We start from the raw sequence: 12,646 nt of genomic DNA, 5'->3' as shown, positions 1-12,646 counted from the left end.
AAATGCTCCCACAGTGCCTGATCCACAAATGCCCCCACAGTGCCAGGTATACAAATGCCCCCACAGTGCCAGGTATACAAATGCCCCCACAGCGCCAGATCCAAAAATGCCCCCACAGTGCCAGGTTTACAAATTTCCCCCACAGTGCCCGCCCAGCCCACTGTGCTCACTGCTGCTGCTCCGTCCGGCGGCGTGTCTCGGGTGTCAGGGGGTCAGGGCAGGGAGGAGAGCGCGGCTATGTCGGGTGGTGGCGTGTAGGACCTCAAACCAACCGCCGGTTCATGAGCCAATCAGAGCTCGCGGAACGGCAGCGGTGGCTCCTGATTGGCTGCCGATACGTGAGCTCTGATTGGCTCATGAACCAGCGGCTGGTTTAAGATCTTACCTGCCGCTGCCGCCGGACATGTAGCTGCGCTCTCCTCCCTGCCCTGACAGCTGAGACACGCCGCCGCCGGACTGAGCGGCGGCGTGTCTCGCTTACACAAGTGGGTGGGCCGGAACAAACGGCTTTGCGGGCCTTATAAGGCACGCGGGCCGGAGGTTCCCCACCCCTGGTTTAGAGGGTCACTGAGTCCACATTCTAGAACAATAAACTGGGTCAAGTAACATATGTAGTGACAGCTGTGAATTCTTTTCTTATGTTTAAATTGTAATTTATTTTTTTAAGCAGTCTAGTGGACATTGCTATCTCTGATTATAACTTCCTACTTAATGTTTATGCAGATGTCATGTTGTTAACTGTCACTCCATTTATATCGTACTCTTCTTTCTCTAAACTTTTTAAGGTGTTCAAAGTCCTATATATGTCCAGAGCAAATGGTCATTCCTCTTCAGCTTGACCGACCTCAAGTCAATTAAACAGAACAAAGAAGGCATGGGGTGGTCTTATTTTGTTTTCTGCTTGAAGGATGATGTTATCCTTCCAGCTCTCCACTTTCATCAAGGAGGAAGCGAGCTTCTGCTTGAGTGCCTTGAAAAATATGTGGTGCTGTGTGAGTAAGTATAATACTTTAGGCTCTTTTCTGTTCTATTTGAATTGTAGAAAATATAGCTATTATTAGATCTTTGACTATCACAATTAAAAGTTTTCTTACTCTACTTTGTGAAATCTGTTTAAAGAGACTGTAACCCTATAGTTTTAATTGGGGTGTGTCAATGTTCAGAAATGTCTCAATATAGGAAGTTTAGTGCCAAGACATTTAGTATGTCTACCATAAGCATTTGCCAGTGTTATAGCCATAGTGATATTATATATATTTATAAGAACTTGAGGCAGAGCTGAGAAAAATGTACCTATATGCAGGACATGTCCCATGAACACTGGCTTGTAGCATATATCAAAAGTGCAGACAACATAAGAACCGTAGTTTTGTTAAGCTTATTTTAAAAATATTTCCCTTAAATATTTTTGTATGCAGTGTTTGTGGAATGTTTTATGTAAAAAAATAAAATAAAAGTTTATGGATTTCAGCTGCTTTTCTCTAGGACAGTAGTTTGTGACCTACTGCCCAATAAGTCTTAGTTCATCTTTGGCTTATTCCTTTCTTTTTATAAAGGGGAGGAGTGTAAGATGGAATGGGAGTGTATGGTTTCTGCATCACGTGATCTCTCGTTATCCGGATGATAGATCTACAGTGTCTAGGACGACTGTCAATAGGTCAGCACCATTTCGTCGACATGCATTAGGTCAACAGGTACAAAAGGTCAACAGATGAAAGATTGGCAGTGCTTAAGGTCATCAGGCACAATAGATCAGCAGGTTCAGAACGCCGACACGACAGTGGCCGACAAAATGTGTGTTTTTTTTTTAAATGTTTTCCCCAACATTGGCTTGATTTAGTATCCACATGGACTATATGTGACGAGCGCCGTGGTAGTAGAGCAAGCCACCTTGTCCGAAGTGTGATGGTGGTTACATATTACCAAACATACAAGATTTGACCAAAAAACTGAAAAAAAAAGTTTCTATCATTTGTGTGTTGACCATTGTTATGTCGACCTTATGGTAGCTACCTGTTGACTGCCTATCTAGACTCTAGATCTTCTATACCACACCCATCTTCTCTATAGGAGGAGATGGGCATGGAGTTTATTCTTCACCACATGCTCTCCTTCACTCCTCCTTTCTCTGCAGGCTTCAACCTCCGTGTTAAAGGTAATTCTTTTTATTTTTTTGTACTAAAGTTTACTAGCGTAGATAGCAGTTGAGGACCTATGGAGGAGGTCCAAAGAACATGTGGTGAGGTGTGAGTGGCATATTGTGGTCAAGTGTGGAGGACAAAATGGAACACTGAGGGCGTTTGGGGATCTGAGGGCGTTTGTGGTCTGAATGCTTGTAAGGGCATTTTCTGACAAATAGGAGGCCTGAGTGGCATGTGTGTTCATTCTGGTATGAGTGATGTGGCTTGCAGGCTGGATGAATAACGCAAACCGATCCACATACAGCAATGTTAAACTAGCTGCTGGAAAAGTCTGTGCCATAGAAGCTACAGCAATGACCTGCCAGTATATTGTACTGTATTGAGATGGAAGGGATTAGCAGTACATGTGTGGTTATCTTTTATTTATATGGCTTCACAAAGGTTCCATAGAGCTGTTTATTGGGTATCACATGCAACAAAAAAACAAAAGTACATTAGACTGTTACAGACTAGTATACAAATTCACAGATTAGCATAATTACATAATACACCTCACAAATTAAGGATGAATAATTTACATTTTCAAAGTGCTTGATTATTCATGATCAAAAATTACTTTTTCTGTATTAATTTTTTCTCTAGCATCCATAAAGGATATTGGGGAGACTTAGTACGATGGGGTATAGACGGGGTCCAAAGGAGCCAGTGCACTTTAAATTGCTTCACTGGGTGAGCTGACTCCTCCCCTCTATGCCCTCTCCCACAGGCAGTTTTGAAAAAGTGCCCTCAGGAGAGGATGCACATCTCTGCAGCTCCAGAGAGTTTTCTTCAGTTTCTTTTAAACTTTTATTTCTCTGACGTCCTAGTGGATGCTGGGGACTCCGTAAGGACCATGGGGAATAGACAGGCTCCGCAGGAGACTGGGCACTCTAAAAGAAAGATTAGGTACTATCTGGTGTGCACTGGCTCCTCCCTCTATGCCCCTCCTCCAGACCTCAGTTAGAATCTGTGCCCGGCCAGAGCTGGATGCACCTAGTGGGCTCTCCTGAGCCTGCTAGTAAAGAAAGTAATGTTAGGTTTTTTATTTTCAGTGAGTTCTGCTGGCAACAGACTCACTGCTACGTGGGACCGAGGGGAGAGAAGCAAACGTACCTGTTCACAGCTAGGTTGCGCTTCTTAGGCTACTGGACACCATTAGCTCCAGAGGGTTCGAACACAGGCAAAGGTCCTCGGTCGTCCGTTCCCGGAGCCGCGCCGCCGTCCCCCTCGCAGAGCCAGAAGATCAGAAGTTGGTGATGAAATCGGCGGCTGAAGACTCCTGTCTTCATTAAGGTAGCGCACAGCACCGCAGCTGTGCGCCATTGCTCCCACTGCACACCACATACTCCGGTCACTGTAGGGTGCAGGGCGCTGCACCCTGGCATAAAAAAGACTCATAATACAGTCTGTGGCTGTATATGTGTAAAACCCCCGCCATTTTTTAGTCAGAAACAGCGGGACAGAAGCCCGCCGCTGAGGGGGCGGGGCCTTCTTCCTCAGCACACCAGCGCCATTTCTCTTCACAGCTCCGCTGGAAGGACGCTCCCCAGGCTCTCCCCTGCAGTCTCCTGGCACTAAGAGGGTAAAAAGAGAGGGGGGGCACATAAATTTAGGCAAAAGGTGTATTGATACAGCAGCTATCGGGAAAAATTCACTTCTGGTAGTGTGTATCCCTGTGTATATAGCGCTGTGGTGTGTGCTGGCATACTCTTTCTCTGTCTCCCCATAGACCTTGTGGGGTCCTGTCCTCAGTCAGAGCATTCCCTGTGTGTGTGCTGTGGCGGTACGGCTGTGTCGACATGTTTGATGAGGAGGGTTACGTGGAGGCGGAGCAAATGCAGATAAATGTGGTGTTGCCCCCGTCGGTGCCGTCACCTGATTGGATGGATATGTGGAAGGTCTTAAATGACAATGTAAACTCATAACATAAGAGATTTGATTATGTTGCTGCCGGGGGACAGCCGGGCTCTCAACCCGGGCCTGCCCAGGCGCCTCAGTGGCCGTCAGCGTCTCAAAAACGCCCACTATCTCAGTTGGTTGACACAGATGTCGACACGGAGTCCGACTCCAGCGTCGACGAGGATGAGGCACTATTACAGCCCAAAATGACTAAGGCCATCCGATACATGATTATTGCAATGAAAAATGTATTACACATTTCAGAGGCTGACCCTGTCCCTGACAAGAGGGTAAATATGTTTGGGGAGAAAAAGCAGCCAGTGACTTTTCCCCCGTCACATGAATTAAATGAGTTATGTGAAGAAGCGTGGTCTTCCCCTGATAAGAAAGTGGTGATTCCCAAGAGAATACTAATGGCGTACCCTTTCCCGCCAACGGATAGGTTACGCTGGGAATCCTCCCCTAGGGTTGACAAGGCCCTGACGCGCTTATCTAAAAGAGTGGCCCTGCCGTCTCAGGATACTACCGCCGTAAAGGAACCTGCGGATAGGAAGCAGGAAGGTATCTTGAAGTCTGTGTATACACACTCTGGTACTCTACTGAGACCGGCTATTGCTTCAGCTTGGATGTGCAGTGCTGTTGCAGCATGGACAGATACTCTGTCAGAGGGGTTGGATACCCTGGACAGGGATACCGTATTGCTAACACTTAGCCATATTAAAGATGTCGTCTTATATATGCGGGATGCCCAGAGGGACATTTGCCTGCTGGGCTCTCGAATAAATGCAATGTCCATTTCTGCCAGGAGGGTCTTATGGACTCGGCAATGGACAGGGGATGCCGACTCTAAAAAACACATGGAGGTTTTGCCTTATAAGGGTGAGGAATTGTTTGGGGACGGTCTCTCGGACCTCGTATCCACAGCGACAGCTGGAAAGTCGACTTTCTTGCCACAGGTTTCCTCACAGCCTAAGAAAGCAGCGTATTACCAAATGCAGTCCTTTCGTTCTCAAAAAAGCAAGAGAGTCAGAGGTGCATCCTTTCTTGCCAGAGGCAGGGGTAGAGGAAAGAAGCTGCACCATGCAGCCAGTTCTCAGGAACAAAAGTCCTCCCCTGCTTCCACTAAGTCCACCGCATGACGCTGGGGCTCCACAGGCGGAGCCAGGAGCGGTGGGGGCGCGTCTCCGAAATTTCTGCAACCAGTGGGTTCGCTCACAAGTGGATCCTTGGGCTATACAAATTGTATCTCAGGGATACAAGCTGGAATTCGAAGTGACGCCCCCTCACCGTTGCCTAAAAACCGCCTTGCCAGCTTCTCCCACGGGGAGGGAGATAGTCCTGACGGCTATTCACAAGCTGTACCTCCAGCAAGTGATAATAATGGTACCCCCCCTTCAGCAGGGAACGGGTTACTATTCCACACTGTTTGTGGTACCGAAACCGGACGGTTCGGTAAGACCCATTGTAAATTTAAAATCCTTGAACATTTACATGAATAAGTTCAAGTTCAAAATGGAATCGTTCAGAGCGGTCATTGCCAGCCTGGAAGAGGGGGATTTTATGGTATCTCTGGACATCAAGGATGCGTACTTGCATGTCCCCATTTATCCGCCTCACCAGGAGTACCTCAGGTTTGTGGTACAGGACTGTCATTACCAATTCCAGACGTTGCCGTTTGGTCTATCCACGGCACGAGAGTCTTTACCAAGGTAATGGCGGAGATGATGGTACTTCTCCGGAAGCAAGGAGTTACAGTTATCCCGTACTTGGACGATCTCCTCATAAAGGCGAGGTCCAGAGAGCAGTTGTTGGTCAGCGTAGCGCACTCTCAGGAAGTGTTGCTACGGCACGGCTGGATTCTGAATATTCCAAAGTCGCAGCTGATTCCTACGACGCGTCTGCCCTTCCTGGGCATGATTCTGGACACAGAACAGAAGAAGTTATTTCTCCCGGAGGAGAAGGCTCAGGAGTTAGTGACCATGGTCAGGGATCTCCTGAAACCAAAGCAGGTGTCGGTGCATCACTGCACGTGAGTCCTGGGAAAGATGGTAGCGTCATACGAAGCCATTCCTTTCGGCAGGTTCCATGCCAGGATCTTTCAGTGGGATCTGTTGGACAAGTGGTCCGGATCGCATCTTCAAATGCATCGGCTGATCGCCCTGTCCCCGAGGGCCAGGGTATCTCTTCTGTGGTGGCTGCAGAGTGCTCATCTTCTCGAGGGCCGCAGATTCGGCATACAGGACTGGGTCCTGGTGACCACGGATGCAAGCCTCCGCGGATGGGGGGCAGTCACTCAGGGAAGAAACTTCCAGGGGCCGTGGTCAAGTCAGGAGACTCGTCTGCACATAAACATACTGGAATTAAGGGCCATATACAACGCCCTGAGTCAAGCGGAGCCCCTGCTTCGAGACCAACCAGTGCTGATTCAGTCAGACAACATCACGGCAGTCGCCCATGTAAACCGACAGGGCGGCACAAGAAGCAGGATGGAGATGGCGGAAGCCACAAGGATTCTTCGTTGGGCGGAGAATCACGTACAAGCACTGTCAGCAGTGTTCATTCCGGGAGTGGACAACTGGGAAGCAGACTTCCTCAGCAGGCACAACCTCCACCCGGGAGAGTGGGGACTTCATCAAGAAGTCTTCGAGCAGATTGCAAATCGGTGGGAACGGCCACAGGTGGACATGATGGCGTCCCGCCTAAACAAAAAGTTAAAAAAATATTGCGCCAGGTCAAGGGACCCTCAGGCGATAGCTGTGGACGCACTGGTAACTCCGTGGGTGTTCGAGTCGGTATATGTGTTTCCTCCTCTTCCTCTCATACACAAGGTACTGAGAATAGTAAGAAAAAGAGGAGTGAGAACGATACTCATTGTTCCGGATTGGCCAAGAAGGACTTGGTACCCAGAACTTCAAGAGATGGTCACAGAGGACCCATGGCCTCTGCCTCTCAGACAGGACCTGTTGCAGCAGGGGCCCTGTCTGTTCCAAGACTTACCGCGGCTGCGTTTGATGGCATGGCGGTTGAACGCCGGATCCTAGCGGAAAAGGGTATACCGGATGAAGTAATTCCTACGCTGATAAGAGCTAGGAAGGATGTGACAGCAAAGCATTATCACCGCATATGGCGGAAATATGTTGCTTGGTGTGAGGCCAGGAAGGCCCCTACAGAGGACTTCCAGTTGGGTCGTTTTCTGCATTTCCTACTGTCAGGTGTGACTATGGGCCTCAAATTAGGGTCCATAAAGGTTCAGATCTCGGCCCTATCCGTTTTCTTTCAAAAAGAACTGGCTTCACTGCCTGAGGTTCAGACGTTTGTAAAGGGAGTGCTGCATATTCAGGCTCCTTTTGTGCCACCAGTGGCACCTTGGGATCTTAACGTTGTGTTGGATTTCCTGAAATCCCACTGGTTTGAGCCACTTAAGACTGTGGAGCTAAAATATCTCACGTGGAAAGTGGTCATGCTATTGGCCTTAGCTTCGGCTAGGCGTGTGTCAGAATTGGTGGCTTTGTCATGTAAAAGCCCGTATCTGATCTTCCATATGGACAGGGCAGAATTGAGGAATCGTCTCCAATTTCTCCCTAAGATGGTATCATCGTTTCATTTGAACCAACCTATTGTGGTGCCTGCGGCTACTAGGGACTTGGAGGATTCCAAGTTGCTGGACGTAGTCCGGGCTTTGAAAATGTATGTTTCCAGAACGGCGGGAGTCAAAGTCTGACTCGCTGTTTATTCTGTATGCAGCCAACAAGGTTGGCGGCCCTGCTTCAAAGCAGACTATTGCTCGCTGGATCTGTAACACGATCCAGCAAGCGCATTCTACGGCAGGATTGCCGTTACCAAAATCGGTTAAGGCCCATTCCACTAGGAAGGTGGGCTCGTCTTGGGCGGCTGCCCGAGGGGTCTCGGCACTACAGCTGTGCCGAGCTGCTACTTGGTCGGGGTCAAACACCTTTGCAAAGTTTTATAAGTTTGATACCCTGGCTGAGGAGGACCTCATGTTTGCTCAATCGGTGCTGCAGAGTCATCCGCACTCTCCCGCCCGTTTGGGAGCTTTGGTATAATCCCCATGGTCCTTACGGAGTCCCAGCATCCTCTAGGACGTTAGAGAAAATAAGATTTTAAACCTACCGGTAAATATTTTTCTCGTAGTCCGTAGAGGATGCTGGGCGCCCTTCCCAAGTGCGGACTACTTCTGCAAGACTTGTATATAGTTATTGCTTAAATAAGGGTTATGTTATAGTTTCATCGGTTTTGGACCGAAACTATGTTGTTGTTCATTCTGTTAACTGGTTAGTTTAACACAAGTTATACGGTGTGATTGGTGTGGCTGGTATGAATCTTGCCCTTGGATTAACTAAAATCCTTTCCTCGTACTGTCCATCTCCTCTGGGCACAGTTTCTCTAACTGAGGTCTGGAGGATGGGCATAGAGGGAGGAGCCAGTGCACACCCAGAGTCAAAGTCTTTCTTAAAGTGCCCATGTCTCCTGCGGAGCCCGTCTATCCCCTTGGTCCTTACGGAGTCCCAGCATCCTCTACGGACTACGAGAAAAAGATTTACCGGTAGGTTTAAAATCTTATTTTTTCTTTTTTTGAACCTTTTCATACTTAACGATCCACGTGGACTACGATTGAAACGGTAATCTGCTGCGAGGGGACACGGTGCACTAATTGGGGTTCCCGGTCACTCTACGAAGAAAACGACACAAAACCCCCCGATAAAAAACTCATATCGACCTAGACCCTGTCGACCTAGTTCCTGTTGACCTAAAGACCCTGTCGACCTAGTTACTATCTACCCTCCATACCACACCCGGTATTGAACCCCTCATTTTGGCTATACAGGACGTGTTAAAGCTCCCTCTAGAGGATTCTGCGTCACAGCAGTCGTTTTTCTTTACACAAAACAAACCTAATGTCACTTTCCCTGATTCTGCAGCGTTAGATGACCTATTTAAGTTAGCCTGGAAAAATCCAGACAAAAATTACCAAGGGGTAAATTTACTAAGATGGGAGTTCTATTTAAGATGGGTTGTTGCCCATAGCAACCAATCAGAGTCCAGGTATCTTCTAGAAGGTGCTAGATAAATGAGAAGTAGACTCTGATTGGTTGCTACTGGCAACATCCCATCTTTAATAGAACTCCCATCTTAGTAAATTTACCCCCAAGTGTCAAAAATATTTCTCTAACGTCCTTGAGGATGCTGGGACTCCGTAAGGACCATGGGGAATAGACGGGCTCTGCAGGAGATAGGGCACTTTAAGAAAGCTTTGGACTCTGGGTGTGCACTGGCTCCTCCCTCTATGCCCCTCCTCCAGACCTCAGTTTTACACTGTGCCCAGAGCAGGATGGGTGCACTGCAGAGAGCTCTCCTGAGTTCTCTGCCTAGTAGCATTTTTGTTTGGATTTTTTTCTACTTTTTTACAGGGAGCACTGCTGGCAACAGGCTCCCTGCATCGAGGGACTGAGGAGAGAGGGGCAGACCTTCTTGTCTAAGATAGGCTCTGCTTCCTCGGCTACTGGACACCATTAGCTCCAGAGGGGGTGAACACAGGTTCTTACTGGGCGTCCACCCCCAGAGCCGCGCCGCCGTTCTCCTCACAGTGCCAGAAGAACCGAAGTCAGAAGACGTCAGGCGGCAGAAGCCTTCAGCTTCACTGAGATAACGCACAGCACTGCAGCTGTGCGTCATTGCTCCCATACACCTCACATACTTCGGTCACTGTAAGGGTGCAGGGCGCAGGGGGGGCGCCCTGGGCAGCAATATAACACCTCTATTATGGCAAAAGACAATATACATGTACAGGTGGGCACTGTACATGTATATAAAAGAGCCCCCGCCATATTTTAGTAAGTTTGAGCTGGACAGAAGCCCGCCGCCGAGGGGGCGGGGCTTCTCCCTCAGCACTCACCAGCGCCATTTTCTCTCCACAGCACCGATGAGAGGAAGCTCCCCGGTCTCTCCCCTGCTTACACACGGTGAAGGGGTGTGTAAAAGAGAGGGGGGGGGGCACATAATTGGATAACATATTATACAGCGCGGCTGGGGGAAAAACTTTTTGTGTTGGTCTCCAAGGTCATTGCGCTGGGGTGTGTGCTGGCATACTCTCTCTCTGTCTCTCCAAAGGGCCTTGAAGGGGATACTGTCTTCAGAAAAGAGGTTCCCTGTGTGTGTGAAGTGTGTCGGTACGCGTGTGTCGACATGTTTGACGAGGAAGGCTCGCTTAATGTGGAGGGGGAGTGCTTGAATGTCATGTCGCAGTCGGCAACACCGACACCGGAATGGGTGGATATGCTGAATGTCTTGAATGCAAATGTCAATCTATTGCATAAAAGGTTAGACAAGGCTGAAGCTAGGGATCAGTCAGGTAGCCAGTCCATGCCTGTCCCTGTGGCGCCAGGCCCTTCGGGGTCTCAGAAGCGCACCATATCCCAGATCGATGACACAGATACCGACACGGATACTGACTCTAGTGTCAACTATGAAGATGCAAAATTACAGCCGAGGGTGGCAAAAGGTATTCGGTACATGATTATTGCCATTAAAGAGGTTTTGCATATTACTGAGGAACCCCCTGTCCCTGACACGAGGGTACACATGTATAAAGGGAAAAAGCCTGAAGTCACCTTTCCGTCCTCATTTGAACTGAGTGAATTGTGCGAAAAGGCTTGGGAATCTCCGGATAGGAGACCACAAGTTCCCAAACGGATAGGATACGATGGGAAACTTCGCCTACAGTAGACAAGGCGCTGACACGCTTGTCCAAAAAGGTGGCACTGCCTTCTCAGGATACGGCTTCCCTCAAGGATCCTGCTGATCGCAGGCAGGAAATTACCATGAAGCACATTTACACTCATTCAGTTACTATTGTTAGACCGGCTATGGCGTCGGCCTGGGTTTGTAGTGCGGTTGTGGCATGGGCAGATTCCTTATCTACGGAGACCATAGAGCATATCAGAGATGCTGCCTTGTATATGAGAGATGCTCAGAGAGACATTTGTTTATTAAGCTCCAGAATAAATGCTATGTCTATTTCTGCTATGCGGCTCTTGTGGACCCGACAGTGGACGGGAGACGCCGATTCAAAGCGGCATATGGAGTCCTTGCCTTACAAAGGGAGGAGTTGTTTGGAGACGGCCTCTCGGACCTTGTCTCTACTGCTACGGCTGGTAAGTCGAATTTCTTACCTTATGTCCCCCTGCAGCATACAAAAAAGGCACCTCATTATCAAATGCAGTCCTTTCGTTCCAATAAAAACAAAAAGGTACGGGGATCATCCTTTGTTGCCAGAGGGAAAGGCAGGGGAAAGAAGCTGCACACAGCTAGTTCCCAAGAGCAGAAGTCCTCTCCTGCGTCTGCAAAGTCCACCGCATGACGCTGGGGCTTCCCGGGGGGAGGCAGATCTAGTGGGGGCTCGTCTTTGGTTTTTCAGCCACGTCTGGGTTCACTCGCAGGTGGATCCCTGGGCATTAAAGATTGTTTCTCAAGGATACAGGCTGGAATTCGAAGACTTGCCTCCTCGCCGGTTTTTCAAGTCTGCTCTGCCGGCTTCCCCGTCAGAGAGGGAGCTAGTGTTGGCAGCAATCCAAAAATTGTATATTCAACAAGTGATTGTCACAGTTCCTCATCTCCAGCAAGGAGAGGGATATTACTCAACCCTGTTTGTGGTCCCGAAACCGGACGGTTCGGTCGGACCCATTTTAAACCTAAAATCCCTGAACCTGTACTTGAAGAGGTTCAAGTTCAAAATGGAATCACTCAGGGCGGTCATCGCCAGCCTGGAGGGGGGGATTGGATGGTGTCCCTGGACATAAAGGATGCTTACCTTCATGTTCCGGTATTCCCCCCTCATCAGGCGTTCCTGAGATTTGCAGTGCAGGACTGTCACTACCAATTTCAGACGTTGCCGTTTGGGCTTTCCACGGCCCCGAGAATTTTCACCAAGGTAATGGCGGAAATGATGGTGCTCCTGCGCAGGCAGGGGGTCACAATTATCCCATACTTGGACGATCTACTCATAAAGGTGAGATCTCGGGAGAAGTTGCTGGACAGCGTGTCTCTGTCCATGAAGACGTTGCAGTTACACGGCTGGATTCTCAATATACCGAAGTCCCAGCTAGTCCCTACAACACGTTTAACTTTTTTGGGCCTGATTCTAGACACAGACCAGAAAAAGGTTTTTCTTCCGGTCGAAAAGGTTCAGGAGCTCATAGTCCTGGTCATGAACCTATTAAAACCAAAACAGGTTTCAGTGCATCATTGCACGCGGATCCTGGGGAAGATGGTGGCCTCATACGAGGCCATCCCTTTCGGCAGATTCCATGCGAGGACTTTTCAATGGGACCTCTTGGACAAGTGGTCCGGGTCCCATTTACAAATGCATCGAAGGATCACCCTGTCTCCCAGGACCAGGGTATCTCTCCTGTGGTGGCTGCACAGTGCTCACCTACTAGAGGGTCGCAGGTTCAGCATTCAGGACTGGGTCCTGGTGACCACGGACGCAAGCCTCCGAGGCTGGAGAGCAGTCACACTGGGAAGAAATTTCCAAGGTCTCTGGTCAAATC

At 48.9% G+C, this 12,646-nt stretch overlaps 1 protein-coding gene across 1 annotated transcript in view; it reads left to right on the top strand.

The window, feature by feature from the left end:
• Window positions 1-12,646, top strand: part of TBC1D15 (TBC1 domain family member 15) — a 353,328-nt gene that overhangs the window by 141,146 nt on the left and 199,536 nt on the right. Inside the window, exon 5 of the mRNA XM_063927455.1 lies at window positions 786-996. Within this exon, the coding sequence (XP_063783525.1) occupies window positions 786-996 (211 nt within the window). The remainder of the gene's footprint in view (window positions 1-785; window positions 997-12,646) is intronic.

This window comes from Pseudophryne corroboree, chromosome 6, assembly GCF_028390025.1.
Source record: "Pseudophryne corroboree isolate aPseCor3 chromosome 6, aPseCor3.hap2, whole genome shotgun sequence".
Classification (NCBI taxonomy): Eukaryota; Metazoa; Chordata; class Amphibia; order Anura; family Myobatrachidae; genus Pseudophryne; species Pseudophryne corroboree.
The sequence above is the reverse complement of the archived record's forward strand: the minus strand, read 5'-3'. Positions and strand labels throughout refer to the sequence as shown.